The 16,308-nt window shown below is 39.7% G+C and overlaps 1 protein-coding gene across 1 annotated transcript; it reads left to right on the top strand.

Annotated features, from left to right (window-relative positions):
* Window positions 1–1,644: 1,644 nt before the first annotated feature.
* On the top strand, window positions 1,645–12,785 carry LOC131931786 (uncharacterized). Its single transcript, XM_059288622.1, has 4 exons — window positions 1,645–1,693; window positions 11,216–11,696; window positions 11,784–12,111; window positions 12,198–12,785. The coding sequence occupies exons 1-4, from the start codon at window positions 1,645–1,647 to the stop codon at window positions 12,783–12,785; spliced, it is 1,446 nt and encodes a 481-aa protein (XP_059144605.1).
* The last annotated feature ends 3,523 nt before the right edge of the window (window positions 12,786–16,308 follow it).

Here is a 16,308-nt window from a genome sequence, read left to right as displayed (position 1 = left end):
GGTGACTATAATAGATTAGGAATACACAACGGAGACAGAAGCCATCAGCATGTAGCCATCTTTATTTGTTAACCGGAAGAGGAACAATGATAGATAAATACAAGGGACATCATTCAATAACAACATTATAAATATAACTAATACAAGAAGAGTGAGTTCCCCTGACCTCACAAATCCCAATATGTTACAGTGACCACACTATCTCTTCATATGCCGAGGTCACAGAAAAAAGTGAACTCTACTTATTTACCCTATAGACAGATGGTTTTGAAAGGAAACTTTACTTTTACTGGTAAAGGTATATTTTCTATATAAGTATATAAATTCTATGTCGTTATACGGGGTGATAGAGTTTCATCGGAGGGGGGGGGGGAAGGGCGAACTCCCACCCCCCTCCCGAGAGTTGCTTGAAAGAAACTGTAAATGCGACCTTTATCAAATTTGAGCTACGACTATACTTAGTATGAATGTGCAGTAACTGGTGATCAGAAATATGCGCACACAGAAAAAAAGCGCAAACAAAAAAAGGGTTAACAGAAAAAAGCGCAAACAGAAAAAAGCGCAAAGAGACATTTTAGCACAAAAACCTATATGGAATAAATGACACATTTATACATGATAGTTATGGCTGCTGTGAGAGGGTCGTGTTTGACCTAACGCGATCTACTACCATAAAGCAGTAGCGAAGCGAGGGGGAGGGGACATATGTCCCCGGGCGCCGACCTTAGGGGGCGCCAAAATGGGTTGGAAAAATAAATTGAAATGTTGAGGGGGTGCAAATAGGAAGTTTTAAGGGGGGGGGGGGGTGGTGGTGCAAATTGAAATCTTGAGGGTGGGGTGCAAATCGAAAGTTTGAGGTGGGTGCAAATCGAAATCTTGAGGGGGGGGGGGGCGTGCAAATCGAAAAGTTTGTCCCCGTGCGCCGGGAAGTGTCGCTACGCCTCTGCCATAAAGAATACCACTACCATAAGCATTCACATCAAATCGATACAGGCGATAATCGCTTTACACAATGCATATTGTTTTCTTGTTCAATATTTATTCAACTACTATTCTCGTATAAATAAAACTATCCTTTATATTGGCATTACACGGCGTATCTCTTACATTCTCCCTAGTCCGAACTCCTTAGCTTGCGTACCATAACAACCCGTTCCTATCGTAAAACTTCATTCTCTTTCATCCACGTCAACAAACATGCATTCGTTATTCCTCTCGCACCAACATTCCATCGCAACAAAATACCCTGATAAAACACTCACCATAATGATGTATTTCATCTTATTTCATCATGACGCACCTACCAACGTACCTACCTACCTACATACTTAACTACCTACCTGCGTATGTAAGTGGGTTAGGGTTAGGTAAGTGGGTGGATTGGTGGGTAGGTAGGTTGTTTGGTGGGTAGATGTGTGGGTAGGTAGTTAGGGAGGTTCTTGGGTGTTTGTGTAGATGATATAGATTATGGCAGTGGTGTCGCTAGGTTGGGTCTCACCCAGTGCGGCACTTCGTGTTCTCAACCCCCCCCCCCCCTCCATAAAAAACAAAGTATACTTTATATATATACTAGCGTGCCCGTCCCCGCGAGTTGCCGTGGGAATAGAAGAAAGTCTGACGAAATATATAAGAAGGGTTTCATGAATGCGTTACAAATCCTATGTTCCTAGATACGTGACCTTGCTTTCTAAAAGTGAGTTATTTAAATGTAAACAATGCCTGCGCTTGGGTAATAAAAATCGGGACACGGGTTTACCTACACTACCGCATGAAAACCTTGTCTGTACATGAATCACTCACCGAAATAATGAGGTAGAACACACTTTGGTGACCGCCCATGTCTCAGGGACGTAGAGGGGCGCTCATGAGCCCCCCCCCCCCCCCATTACACTACCGCATAGGCGCCGCGTACTGCCCCTGGCTCCTTAAAACTAACAGGCGCCATCGTGCCAAATAGCATCCTGTTACTCGGGAGTATTCATCAACTTCCCAAAGTTTTATAGTACCTGGATAAACTGTGTCGAACCGCAACTGTCTGTTATTTTATATACATTATATAGAGAAAAATCGCACCCTCCCGTGGTGCCGCCCTTGCGAAATTAAAAATGACTTGTATAAAGAATCCTGCTCCAGACTGTTCTTATCAACTCCCTAAAGTCTCATGGCTATCGGGCGAACGGTGTAGAACCAAAATCGACTTTAATTTTTTTATACAATATATAGAGAAAAATCGCACCCTCCCGTGATTTTTTTTTTACAGAACCCTTCCCCAGAGTGTTCTAATGAACTCACCGAAGTTTGATGGCGATCGGGTGAACTCTGTCAATCCAAAATCGTTTTTTTTAATGTTTATATACCGCATATAGAGAAAAAACACATCGCGCCCTGCCGGGGCGCCACCCCTGCGAATTTGAATTTTTTTTCGCAGAAACCTCCTCAGGAATATTCACAACAACTTCCGAAAGTTTCATGGCGATGTAATGAGAGGTGTAGTAATGCATAAAAGACAAACAAACATACATTGCTTTATATTTATACTAGCGTACCCGTCCCCCGCGCGTTGCCGCGGGGATAGAAGAAAGTCTGACGCAATATATTAGAAGGATATCACCTATGAATTACCAATCGTATGTTCTTAGACGCGTGACCTTGTTTTCTAAAGCTGTGTTATTTAAATGTAAACAATGCCTGCGATTGGATTATAATTATCGGGACACGGGTTTTCCTACACTACCGCATGAAAACCTTAAGTGTACATTAATCACTCACCGAAATAATGAGGTAGAACACATTTCGGTGACCCCCCATGTGTCAGGGACGTAGAGGGGCGCTCTCGGGAGCCCCCACCCCCCGATTACACTACCGCATAGGCGCAGGGTACGGCCCCTGGCTCCTTAAAACTAACAGGCGCCATCGTGCTCATAGGATAACCCAGCGTGCCAAATAGCATCAAGTAAACCATGATGAAGATTTCGTCATTCGCTTAAGTGACATAAATGAACAGGATTTTTTAAACATCAGTGTGACTGATGCACTATGCTAGCGTTACTAATGGTCTATTATTAGATGCTCGAACTCAATTTCTGACTGGATCGTCTAATAATAGATGCTTATTGCATCATTCGCAAAGTGACGAAACTCTACAGTAGGCTCCTCATATTCAAAAAGTTATTTTTTCATCTTTCGCAAGGTGACGAAACTGTACAGGATTTCCTCGCGTTACAAAGTTATTTTTAGAAGCCTGTTGTAGTTTTACCGCTGAGTATAGTAGTACCCCTTACTCGCTACGCAGGACGCTCGATTAACGGATGCCAAGTGCCAACTTAGTCGCTATAAAACTTTGGGCGCCAAACCGTGTATTGACGAAAATTGTACCCTACATGGCGCCGCCCATAAGAAGCTTTAGTTTTCTTTTTCGCAGAAATATTTTCTCATCTACTCCCTAAAGTTTCATGACACTCGGATGAACCGCATCCGAGTTTTATTTTTTATATACCGTGTTTAGAGAAAAAAAATAGCTCCCCCGGGGGCACCGCCCTTGCAATATAAAAATATATATTTTTTTGCACTACCCTACCATTGAGTGATCTAATTATCTCCCCAAAGTTTCATGGTACACGGATGAACGGTATGAAACCGAAATAGGCTTTTATTTTTTTAAACCGTATATAGAGAAAAAAACAAATCGCGCCCTGCCTGGGCGCCACCCCTGCGAATTTGAAAACCTTTTTAGCGCAGAAACCTCCCCAGGAATATTATGAACATCTTCCCAAAGTTTCATGGCGATCGTATGAACGGTGTCACAGCAATTCACTTTTATTATTTTTATATACAGTATATAGAGAAAAATGGCACCCTCCTGTGGCGCCGCCCTTGTGAAATTAAAAATGTTTTTTTACAGAACCCTTTCTAAAAATGTTCTAATGAACTCACCAAAGTTTAATAGCGATCAGATGAATGGTGTCTAACCAAAATCGACTTATATTTTTATATACCGTACATAGAGAAAAACAAATCGCGCCCTGCCAGGGCGCCACCCCTGCGAATTTGAATTATTTTTTTCCGCAGAAACCTCCCCAGGTATATTCTCAACAACTTCCCAAAATTTCACGGCGATGTGATGAGAGGTGTAGTAATGCATAAAGGACAAACAGACACACACAAACATACATTGCTTTTTATATATAGACTAGCGTACCCGACCCCCGCGCGTTGCCGCGGGGATAGAAGAAAGTTTGACGAAATATCTTAGGATTTCACCAACGCGTTATCAATTATAATTATATGTTCTTAGACGCGTGACCTTCTTTTCTAAAAATGAGTTATTTAAATGTAAACAATGCCTGTTCTTGGATCATCAATATCAGTGTAAAGGATTGATGTTTTTATTATTACACACTGGTCGATAGAGCCACGTTGATGTATATCTAGCTTTATTCGAAACCGGAAGACACATGACAAAACCCAGAGGACATCACTCAAAACAACAATATAAATATAAGACTAATACAAGAAGAGTGAGTTCCCTTGACTTCACAATTCTCAATATATTACAATCAGGACACGGGTTTACCTACATTACCGCATGAAAACATTGAGTGTACATTAATCACTCACCGAAATAATATGGTAGAACACACTTCGGTGACCGCCTCTGTGTTAGAGACGTAGAGGGGCGCTCTCAGGGCCCCCACCCCCCCCAATTTCACTACCGCATAGGCGCGGCGTACGACCCCTGGCTCCTTAAAACTAACAGGCGACATCGGCCAAATAGCATCCTGTTAATAATGATGCAGATTTCGTCATTCGCTAAAGTGACACAAATGAACAGGATTTTTTTCTTTAACACGTAAAACAAGTTAATTAAAAAGTCTAGTGACAATTTTAGCGCAATTTCCTTATGTTATCTAACAATAGCTCTGTCGTAGCGTAAATCAAGAGCAGGGTTAGTAAAACCATTGGTTAGTTATTAAAACGATTTTTATTAAAAAAAAAATTCAATATTTTACATGTTTTACTAGCCGTCCCGGCCAGGCCCTGCTCTGGCTTCTGTAATAAAACCTTTCTGTTAAAGACCATTACCTGTGTGTTTAGTAATCATTCTATACCCGGCATTGCCCACCCAAACCACAACCAACCAAAACCAAAACAACAAAACGCAAACATAACGCTAACACAATTACAAATACAAACGAAAACAAAAACCTAACAACAAACCCAACCACAACCACAAACACCAATACAAACACAAAGAAAAAACAAACAAAAAAGCAAACGAAAAAAACAACCTAACAACAAACCCAAACACAAACACCAATACCAACACAAAAAAACAACGAAAAAGCAAACGAAAACAAACCAAATCCAAACGCAAAACCAACCAAAAACACAAATACAAACCCATAGAAAAAAACACAAACAAAAACGAAAAAAAGAAAGAACAAAAACGAACCAAATCAAAACGCAACCACTAACGCAAACCCACCTAAACACAAAGAAAACACTAACGCGAACATAAACGCCCGGGGCAGAATCGCCTGTTTTAGCTTAATAAACGACTATAGTACCCCAACTTATTCATAGTTTTTGCACTCACTTAAACGAACGCGCCTGTTTCAATTTAATGAACAATTATAATACTCCAAGCTTATCCGTAAAATACCTACAACATTTGCACTTGATCAATCCCCGCTAATTGTGTAATTATTTTTTTCCCAGCACCAAAACAAAGTATTAAAAAGTAAATGCTTTTCCACTAATGCAATGGTTTTATAAAGGGAAGTAATTGTGTTTTCCTAATTTATCAAAGGGAAGTAAGCGCTATAGGACTAAATAAAGACATAATTAGAATTTTTGTAAAAGATGATATTTTTTTAAAATTGTGTTTAATGAACATGCCGACAATTATTACTTTCAGTTTGAAAAATGAAAATTATTTCCCAACACTTTCAACGGTAATTTTTTAACTCATAAATTTAGACAAATGCGCACGGTAATATTCTAACACTTTAATCCATGGAAGTATGTCAACGATATACATATGTATTTTTACATACAGAACTGAGCTTTATATATTAGACTAGGCATACTGCCTAGCTTCGCTTAGGTTTTTAAATAACATTTGAGAATTTGAATACTTAATTATTTAGCGATGGATTTGGTGTTGAGTGCTTTAATTTAAACAGTAATGCTAACTTTAGAAAAAAAATGTTTTAGTTTGTCATTTAAATACCGTTCGCAGAGAAATATCGGAAAGTACGCAATGTATAAGTAAAATGGAATTAGAACTACACAGCTTCCATGAACAGTACATCTCATAGTTTTTATTACATTGCCTTTTGAAATTTATTTATTTATTTAATTGGGATATGTAACTAAATTAACAACTTAATTTTGTACTAAAACAAATGCTATACTTCGTCATTTTCTGTTTCTGTTTAAAATAGTATACAATTATTTGAAAAATAATAATTTAAAAAACGTTACCTCCCTTGAAAACTGAACGTATGACGTATGTCTTTGTTTTTTTTTTACAAACAGTTGCTATGCTTATATAAGAAATTACGGTATATGAACATATTTAACAACTATAATGGCTGTTTCCGACGGGAATAAAGTTTTTTTGTTAGCCTCCAGGGTCGGTCTACGACGTCACATAATATTAAGGGGATCGTTCGTCAATTTATTTATATATATATATCTCATATAAGGAGAATTTCACTCAAGATCATCTTTTAGCCCTCGTCGAGGGCTTTGAGTCTGACCAACAGTTTTTCCATACGGCCTAGTCATCTATAGTAGTGTATGCAAAAAATTAGCCAGATATACTGAGCTTAAGTACCCTAAAGTCTGCGTTGAAATGACCCTCTGTTTTTCCCATAAAATACAAAGATTATATAGGGAAATACAACTGGTCAGTTTTGACCGCTTTACAAAGTTTTCCCAGATATGCCGAGTTTTTTGTGACACCCCTAGGTGTTCTTCTACCACCTCACAAAATATCAAGGGGGGTCGTCGGAGGAATTTTTTTTTCGTAATAGAGCTCATATAAAGAGAATTTCACTCGCGGTCACTTTTTAGCCCTCGTCGAGGGCTTTGAGTGTAACCGACAGTTTTCCCTAAAGGTCAAGCCATTGACCTAGGAGCATGCAAAAAATTAGCCAGATATACTGAGCTTAAGTACCCTAAAGTCTGCGTTGAAATGACCCTCTGTTTTTCCCATAAAATACAAAGATTATATAGGGAAATACAACTGGTCAGTTTTGACCCCTTTACGAAGTTTTCCCAGATATGCCGAGTTTTTTGTGACACCCCAAGGTGTTCTCCTACCACCTCACAAAATTTCAAGGGGGGTCGTCGGAGGAAATTTTTTTTCGTAATAGAGCTCATATAAAGAGAATTTCACTCGCGGTCACTTTTTAGCCCTCGTCGAGGGCTTTGAGTGTAACCGACAGTTTTCCCTAAAGGTCAAGCCATTGACCTAGGAGCATGCAAAAAATTAGCCAGATATACTGAGCTTAAGTACCCTAAAGTCTGCGTTGAAATGACCCTCTGTTTTTCCCATAAAATACAAAGATTATATAGGGAAATACAACTGGTCAGTTTTGACCGCTTTACAAAGTTTTCCCAGATATGCCGAGTTTTTTGTGACACCCCTAGGTGTTCTTCTACCACCTCACAAAATATCAAGGGGGGTCGTCGGAGGAATTTTTTTTTCGTAATAGAGCTCATATAAAGAGAATTTCACTCGCGGTCACTTTTTAGCCCTCGTCGAGGGCTTTGAGTGTAACCGACAGTTTTCCCTAAAGGTCAAGCCATTGACCTAGGAGCATGCAAAAAATTAGCCAGATATACTGAGCTTAAGTACCCTAAAGTCTGCGTTGAAATGACCCTCTGTTTTTCCCATAAAATACAAAGATTATATAGGGAAATACAACTGGTCAGTTTTGACCCCTTTACGAAGTTTTCCCAGATATGCCGAGTTTTTTGTGACACCCCAAGGTGTTCTCCTACCACCTCACAAAATTTCAAGGGGGGTCGTCGGAGGAAATTTTTTTTCGTAATAGAGCTCATATAAAGAGAATTTCACTCGCGGTCACTTTTTAGCCCTCGTCGAGGGCTTTGAGTGTAACCGACAGTTTTCCCTAAAGGTCAAGCCATTGACCTAGGAGCATGCAAAAAATTAGCCAGATATACTGAGCTTAAGTACCCTAAAGTCTGCGTTGAAATGACCCTCTGTTTTTCCCATAAAATACAAAGATTATATAGGGAAATACAACTGGTCAGTTTTGACCCCTTTACGAAGTTTTCCCAGATATGCCGAGTTTTTTGTGACACCCCAATGTGTTCTCCTACCACCTCACAAAATTTCAAGGGGGGTCGTCGGAGGAAATTTTTTTTTCGTAATAGAGCTCATATAAAGAGAATTTCACTCGCGGTCACTTTTTAGCCCTCGTCGAGGGCTTTGAGTGTAACCGACAGTTTTCCCTAAAGGTCAAGCCATTGACCTAGGAGCATGCAAAAAATTAGCCAGATATACTGAGCTTAAGTACCCTAAAGTCTGCGTTGAAATGACCCTCTGTTTTTCCCATAAAATACAAAGATTATATAGGGAAATACAACTGGTCAGTTTTGACCGCTTTACGAAGTTTTCCCAGATATGCCGAGTTTTTTGTGACACCCCTAGGTGTTCTCCTACCACCACACAAAATTTCAAGGGGGGTCGTCGGAGGAATTTTTTTTTCGTAATATAGCCCATATAAGGCGCCGGTCAGTCGAGGTCAGTTTTGACCCCCTCTCCGTAGACTTTTCGGCCAACCGTCACCGGCCCTCGTGTTCTATCGCCCCAAGGCACCATCGTGCCAAATTTGACGCGCCTGCGGCGCCGGGAAGTGCCCTATCGGGCACCCAACAACTTTGCTTTATATATATATATTTACAATAGAGTTACATGACTAAAAACCATTGCGCGCCTAGCTACTGAACGTGATGACGAAGCCATAGAACGTGATGGTGCAGCTATTGAACGTGATGACGCGTGTGGTGTGGTTGGAAAAAATGCCTACTAATTCGGTCCAAATTTTAATTAATTCAAAAAAAAATTTGTGACCGAACGAAAGGATATTTTTGAAAACTTTTTTCGGCAATATTGTTCTAAATTATGGCAGGAATCGATTGGTACATGTTTCAAGTCGCTAAGTGGTCTGGTTGCCGAGATATGGGCCAAAAACTGCATTTTTTCGAGGTTTTTTGGCTTTTCCAGGAAATCCATGAAAGAAACCCGGAATTTTTATAGCCTATGTTCATCTTCGTAACTTGCTTAACATAATTGCTTTTGGAACTAGTCATCGATATTGCTTCGTTGAGGAGGAGATACGACTTAAAGCTGCGGACACACATCCATCCATCCATCCATCCATTCATACATTCATACATTCATACATCCAGAAATGACGGGTTAATAAACGCAATTCTCCAGAATGGAAATTGCGCTAAAAATTATTTGACGTGTTTTAAATATCAGTGTGACTGATGCAATATGCTAGCGTTACTAATGGTCTATTATTAGGTGCTCGATCTCAATTTCTGACTGGATTGTCTAATAATAGATGCTTATTGCATCATTCGCAAAGTGACGAAACTCTACAGTAGGCTCCTCATTTTCAAAAAGTTATTTTTTTCATCTTTCGCAAGGTGACGAAACTGTACAGAAGGATTTCCTCGCGTTACAAAGTTAATTTTAGAAGCCTGTTGTAGTTTTACCCAGAGTTTCTTCCAGGCATCTCTTCGGGGGGGCAAAGCCCCCCCCCCCCCCCCCCGAAAATTTTTAACCGCCCCCCCTAACGAAATGAAATTTATATAATTTATATAGAAAATATATACTTTTAACAGTGTCCGCCCCCGAAGAAAGTTTACCGCCCCCCCCCCCCCCCCGAAAATTTCAAGTGCCCCCCCGGAGAAAAAAGTCTGGAAGAAACACTGGTTTTACCGCTGAGTATAGTAGTACCCCTTACTCGCTATGCAGGACGCTCGATTAACGGATGCCAAGTGCCAACTTGGTCGTTCTAAAACTCTGGGCGCCAAACCGTATATTGACGAAAGTTGTACCCTATATGGCGCCGCCCGTAAGAAACTTTAGTTTTCTTTTTCGCAGAAATATTCTCGGGAGTATTCTCATCTACTCCCTAAAGTTTCATGGCACTCGGATGAACCGCATCCGAGATTTATTTTTTATATACCATGTATATAGAAAAAAAATCGCTCCCCCGGGGGGGGGGGGCGCCGCCCTTGCAATATTAAACAATATTTTTTTGCAGAACCCTACCATTGAGTGATCTAATCATCTCCCCAAAGTTTCATGGTACACGGATGAACGGTGTGAAACCGAAATTTTATAAACCGTATATAGAGAAAAATCGCAGCCTCCCGTGGCGCCGCCCTTGCGAAATTAAAAAAGGAATTTTTTACAGTACCCTTCCCTGAATTGTTCTAATCAACTCCCCCAATGTCTCATGGCTATCGGATAACGGTGTCACAACAAAATCGACTTATTTTTATAAACCGTATATAGAGAAAAATCGCACCCTCCCGTGGCGCCGCCCTTGCAAAATTAAAAATTACTTTTTACAGAACCCTTCCCTAGAGTTATATAATGAACTCCCCAAAGTTTCATGCCTATCGGATAAACGGTGTCACTGCAATTCACTTTTATTATTTTTATATACCGTAAATAGAGAAAAATCGGACCCTCCTGTGGCGCCGCCCTTGCGAAATTAAAAAAAAATTTTACAGTACCCTTCCCTGAATTGTTCTAATCAACTCCCCCAATGTCTCATGGCTATCGGATAACGGTGTCACACCAAAATCGACTTATTTTTATAAACCGTATATAGAGAAAAATCGCACCCTCCCGTGGCGCCGCCCTTGCAAAATTAAAAATTACTTTTTACAGAACCCTTCCCTAGAGTTTTATAATGAACTCCCCAAAGTTTCATGCCTATCGGGTAAACGGTGTCACTGCAATTCACTTTTATTATTTTTATATACCGTAAATAGAGAAAAATCGGACCCTCCTGTGGCGCCGCCCTTGCGAAATTAAAATTTTTTTTTACAGAACCCTTCCCTAGAGTGGTATAATGAACTCCCCAAAGTCTCATGGCTATCGGATGAACGATGCCAAACCAAAATCGACTTTTATTTTTTATACCGTATATAGACTTAGGCATCGTTGATGCTGATGTTGTAACTATAGCGTTTGATGCAACAACTATATCCGGTAAACACATAAATGAAGTTCATTTTGGAACGCCTGAAAATGTTTTCACCGCAAACATTACGGAACTGGCTGGAGGCAGAGCTGAGGACTATGCTGGTCATGTACTTAACACCATTGAGGACTTGGCAACAACGTACTCTTCCTTTTGTGAAGTTGATAAGGAGGAGACAAAACTTCAAATGTGTGGAAAGGTTTCATCCACGTTGACAGATAGGGCCTCAGCCAACCACGCTGCAGTACTACTGCTGAATGAAAAACTTCAGACAAACTTACTTGAACTGAATTGTCACTTACACCCTCTTGATGGCATAGCTAATGAAGTAAGGAAGACTTTTCAAAAATTTAATTCCCTTATTCCCAGTGACACATTTGGTTCAGACTGTCGAGCTGCTAACTTGCTGTATGGAATATCTAAGCTGAGGTAAGTTGTTTTCCATCGCTGTTGTTGTTTGATTTTTATTTTGCATTGGTATGACTTTTCAATAGCTCTTGTCTTTCCTATTATTAGGTACAAAGCAAAGGGAGATCCTACAGGATTCAAGGCTTTTCTCAGGCAGCATTCCTTGGCATGTGGTATTTTCCCTAGATATGTTGGTAATAGGTTGCACGTGATGTTCTGCCTGGCTGGTATTGTATACAGACACAGGCATCTTCTGGTGCTATATTTAGAAAAATATTGCAGCAACATATCATTAAGAGCTGCACTATTAAAGGACTTAAAAAATGACATTATTATTTCCCAGTTGCAGGCACTTGGACTTTGGGGGAAATACCTAACCGGGGCTTGGATGTCAGTCTTCTATGCCAAAGAATCAAAACGGAATCATTTTGACATGGTAATACTTTTGAGTTTTTAAAAATAAATACTGGTGACTTCTTGTAATGAGTTATACTTTGTTCAAATGTATATTTTTTCTTTCAGGTTGAATATCAAAAGGTGGCGATGAAATTCATTGCTAGAGTAATTGCTGAGCCAGAATACCTTTTGATAGGATGTGAGGATGCCTTTGGACGCCCCTTAATTGCGGATGAAACTTTGTCATCTCTGCTGATTGTAGATGACACCAACCTCGAGGCCTTTAGTACTGCCACTGAAGCCATGGCCACAGCCACCCAAGCTGTCCTCAGCCGTCAGCTTTCCCGCTACCTGGAGGGTGATTTAGCTGCACCTACTGAGGCCATGTTAGCTGCAGCAGCCAGTGCCCCCGTACACAACATCTGGGCTGAGAGGGCCCTTGGTGTTGTTGACTCATTGTCGCGCAGGGCCCCGAATTCGGAGATAACTTTTTTAGATGCAAAAACTAAAGTAAAGCTGAACAAATCGTTGGACTGGCTGTCATCCAAGCCTGCAGCAGTTCAACAACAAATAATCCAATTTTGCATTAAGAGGGGTGCAGTTTGTAGAAAGTTAGGAAAGGATAGGAGGTTAGAGAAAGAAAGGGAGCTGCAGCGACGGCTGATGGAAAAAAAGCCAGAAAAGAGACATGGGAAACCGAAACAAAATTGCTAAAACTATTAAACAGCTATTAATCGAGAAGGAGCTTTTCACTGTTATTAATGACCCTGTATTTGCCAATGTTAGTAGTTTTCAAAGAAAAAAATTGTCAATTTTTTTGTCAGATAGGGTAGAGGGGGCGAGGATTGAGCATAAGTGGAATGTGAATGGGGAGGATGTTATTTTTAGTGGTAGGTTTATTTTAAAGTTAAAGAAAAAATCAGCTGTAGATTCATTTAGAGTAGCTTATTGGAAAGAAAATGAAACAGAGGATGATGCTGAAGATGTGTGCGTCTCGTTTGACAGTATTTTTAGCTGATGTTGTTTTAGGTGACTTGTTATTTTGCTAGTGTTGTAATTACTATGTAATTATTATATTATTTATATTAAATTTAATTTTTATCAACAGTGTTGACCTGTCTGGTATTTTATTTACACCAATTCCATTTAACTGGTATTTTATTTGTGTAATCTGTATTTTTTTGTGATAAAAGAACCTTTGCGCTGGGGTGGGGGATTTAGATTAAGTTGTATATTAAGCTCCAAGGTGTGAGGTTCCATACTATTACACCTAGCAGATGTTAGAATTTGGACATGATAATAATATAATATTTAGAACCACGATATACTTTAAAAAAAAAAAAAAAAATTTTTAGAATTAGGGGGGTGGTATCCCCTCTAGACACATATTTCATCACACCCTTTACATTTTTAAAAAATGTTAGGTTTAAGTACTTCAAAACACATTTATCTTGAAACTCTGAAAATTTGAATACAAAATTCCATGTAATAAAGATTTGGCATTGATTTATACACATTACACACAAAATTTGCCCGCGAAAATTACCATTAAATCCTATAGTAACTTTTTATTCAGTAAAAAAATCATAACTTTTGAATGGAATGTCCTATTTTGAAAAAGTAAACTGTTTTGTCTTAATTGTATGTAGTTCTATGTGATGATATGTTTTTTTACTTAAATAAATCATTTTGAAATTTATCTCAAAGTCCCTAAATATAGAAAAAAAAACAAATCGCGCCGTGTCAGGGCGCCGCCCCTGCGAATTTGAAATATTTTTTTCGCAGAAACCTTCCCAGGAATATTCTCAACAACTTCCTAAAGTTTCATGGCGATCGTGTGAACGGTGTCACGGCAATTTACTTTTATTATTTTTATATAGCGTATATAGAGAAAAATCGCACCCTCCCGTGGCGCCGCCCTTGCGAAATTAAAAGTGATTTTTGTACAGAACCCTTCCCTAGAGCGTTCTAATAAACTCCCCAAAGTTTCATGCCTATCGGATGAACAGTGTGAAATCAAAATAGACTTTTATTTTTATATACCGTATATAGAGAAAAACAAAACGCGCCCTGCCGGGGCGCCACCCCTGCGAATTTGAATTTTTTTTTTCGCAGAAACCTCCCCAGGAATATTCTCAACAACTTCCCAAAGTTTCACGGCGATGTGATAAGAGGTGTGGTAATGCATAAAAGACACACAGACACACAGACATACATTGCTTTATATATATATAGATAGATAGATAGATAGATAGATATAGTATATAGTGTATAGTGTATAATGTATAGTGTATAGTGTACAGTGTATAGTGTACAGTGTATAGTGTACAGTGTATAGTGTATAGTATATAATATATAGTATATATATATATATATATATATATATATATATATATATATATATATATATATATATATATATATATATACATATATACATATATATATGAGGTAATTAGGAAGGTAGGTAGGTAGGTAGGTAGGCAGGCAGGCAGGTTGGTAGGTAGGGTTAGGTAGGTGCGTCATAATGAAATAATATTAAATACATCATTGTTATGATGTGTGTTTTATCAAGGTATTTTGGTTTGCGCTTTTTTCCGTTGCGCTTTTTTCCGTTGCGCATCTTTCTGGTCACCCACACACACAGAGCCGGCGTTAGGGGGTGGCAAACGGGGCGGTCGCCCCAGGCCCCGCGCTTGAAGGGGCCCCGCGCTTCAGCACTGTTATTGTTATCTGAATTAGTTTGTTAACTTTAAAAAAATTGTTGCTGAATTCAATTGGAAAAAACTAAATGGTCGAATGCTGAAGTTGTTGATTGTTATAACGGAGGCCACGGTTGATGTTGGTGAGTTATCACCCACCTGAACTGGGAAAGGCCGTAATTCGATACAAAAACAGTGTCACACACCTCCCCTTTCTGTAGGGTACGGCGTACGGTCGCCTCGCATTTGACCTGAGCTGACTAGAGATAGTTGGACGCGAATCAGCCCCCGACCTGACATGGGATGTAAATTTGGGAAAGTGATACTCTATTGTATGCGGACCGATGAAGACGTCCTTTTAGTGAGCGGACGGGATGCCTGTAGTAGACGACAGTTAGTGACCTGATGAACGCTAGTCCTGACTTTCTTGTTGACGATGTTGTATATGTAGGCCTACTTGTCTTGGTATAACACAATTAACATTCAGTTGCGTGCAGAGGGGTGGGAACAGGGCGACGAGGGGGGGGGCTTAGGATCTATATCAAGGGGCATTAGACAGAGTGATTTATTATTAATTTTTGGAAGAAAGTTAAAAGTGTTAATGTAGCATGTTTTCTCTATCATTAGCAGGTTTGCGTCATGGTGTCACCCCCCCCCCCCCCCCTCTCCAACCTTGTCGGGATTTATCAAATTTGCTCTTAAAAGACTATTTAACACTCTAATTAACCACTTTTTAAAGTGGAACTATCATTTTTCAGCATGTTTTGCTATTTTTTTGCCTTGGTGTCACCCCCCTAAATGGTGTCACCCGGTGCGCCCCTGCTTTTATATTGACAATTAGTCATCAACAAATAATTTAAACAACTTTATTTTCCTAATTATTTGGCACGTGATTGAATTTTCTTAAGTGATTTGGTATGGACTACATAACTGTCAAAAGAGATTTAATATCTTAGCAAGGAAAAAAAAAACTAAAAACATAGGGTTAAAACGTGGGAGAGGTAAACATCTGTTATTTAAGTGGAAAGTTTGGCCTTAGCATATAGATCTAGACTCCAAAACATGTATGTGTTATTATGTGTGTATGCATATTATATAGGCCAGTGGCGTAGGCGGGGGGGGGGGGGGGGGGTTATAACCCCCCTTAGACCCCTCGGTATATATAAAGTATGAGGGGAGTGCAAATCGAAAGTTTGAGAGGGGGGGGGTGCAAATCGAAAGTTAGAGGGGGGGCTGCAAATCGAAAGTGTGAGGGGGGTGCAAATCGAAAGTTTGTCCCCGGGTAAAAATTGGACCCCCCCCCCCCTTGAGACGATCCTGGCTACACCACTGATATAGGCCTATACACACACACACACACATATATATATATATATATATATATATATATATATATATATATATATATATATAATGAAAAAAAGCAGGCCCCGCGCCGATGGTTGGCCCTAGGCCCCGCGTATTCCTAACGCCGGCTCTGCACACACACATACACATATGCACGCGCGCACTTAGTTATAGCTTTAATAATAGAT

The sequence above is a fragment of the Physella acuta genome, unplaced genomic scaffold, assembly GCF_028476545.2.
Source record: "Physella acuta isolate Inbredline_101_S28 unplaced genomic scaffold, ASM2847654v3 ptg002032l, whole genome shotgun sequence".
NCBI lineage: Eukaryota > Metazoa > Mollusca > Gastropoda > Physidae > Physella > Physella acuta.
The sequence above is the reverse complement of the archived record's forward strand: the minus strand, read 5'-3'. Positions and strand labels throughout refer to the sequence as shown.

Coding starts and splice junctions, on each gene's coding strand:
- LOC131931786 (XM_059288622.1), top strand. CDS start 1,645: ATGCGTTACAAATCCTATGTTCCTAGATACGTGACCTTGCTTTCTAAA. Junction 1,694..11,215: donor CGTGACCTTGCTTTCTAAAA/GTGAGTTATTTA, acceptor TACCGTATATAG/ACTTAGGCATCGTTGATGCT. Junction 11,697..11,783: donor TATGGAATATCTAAGCTGAG/GTAAGTTGTTTT, acceptor TCCTATTATTAG/GTACAAAGCAAAGGGAGATC.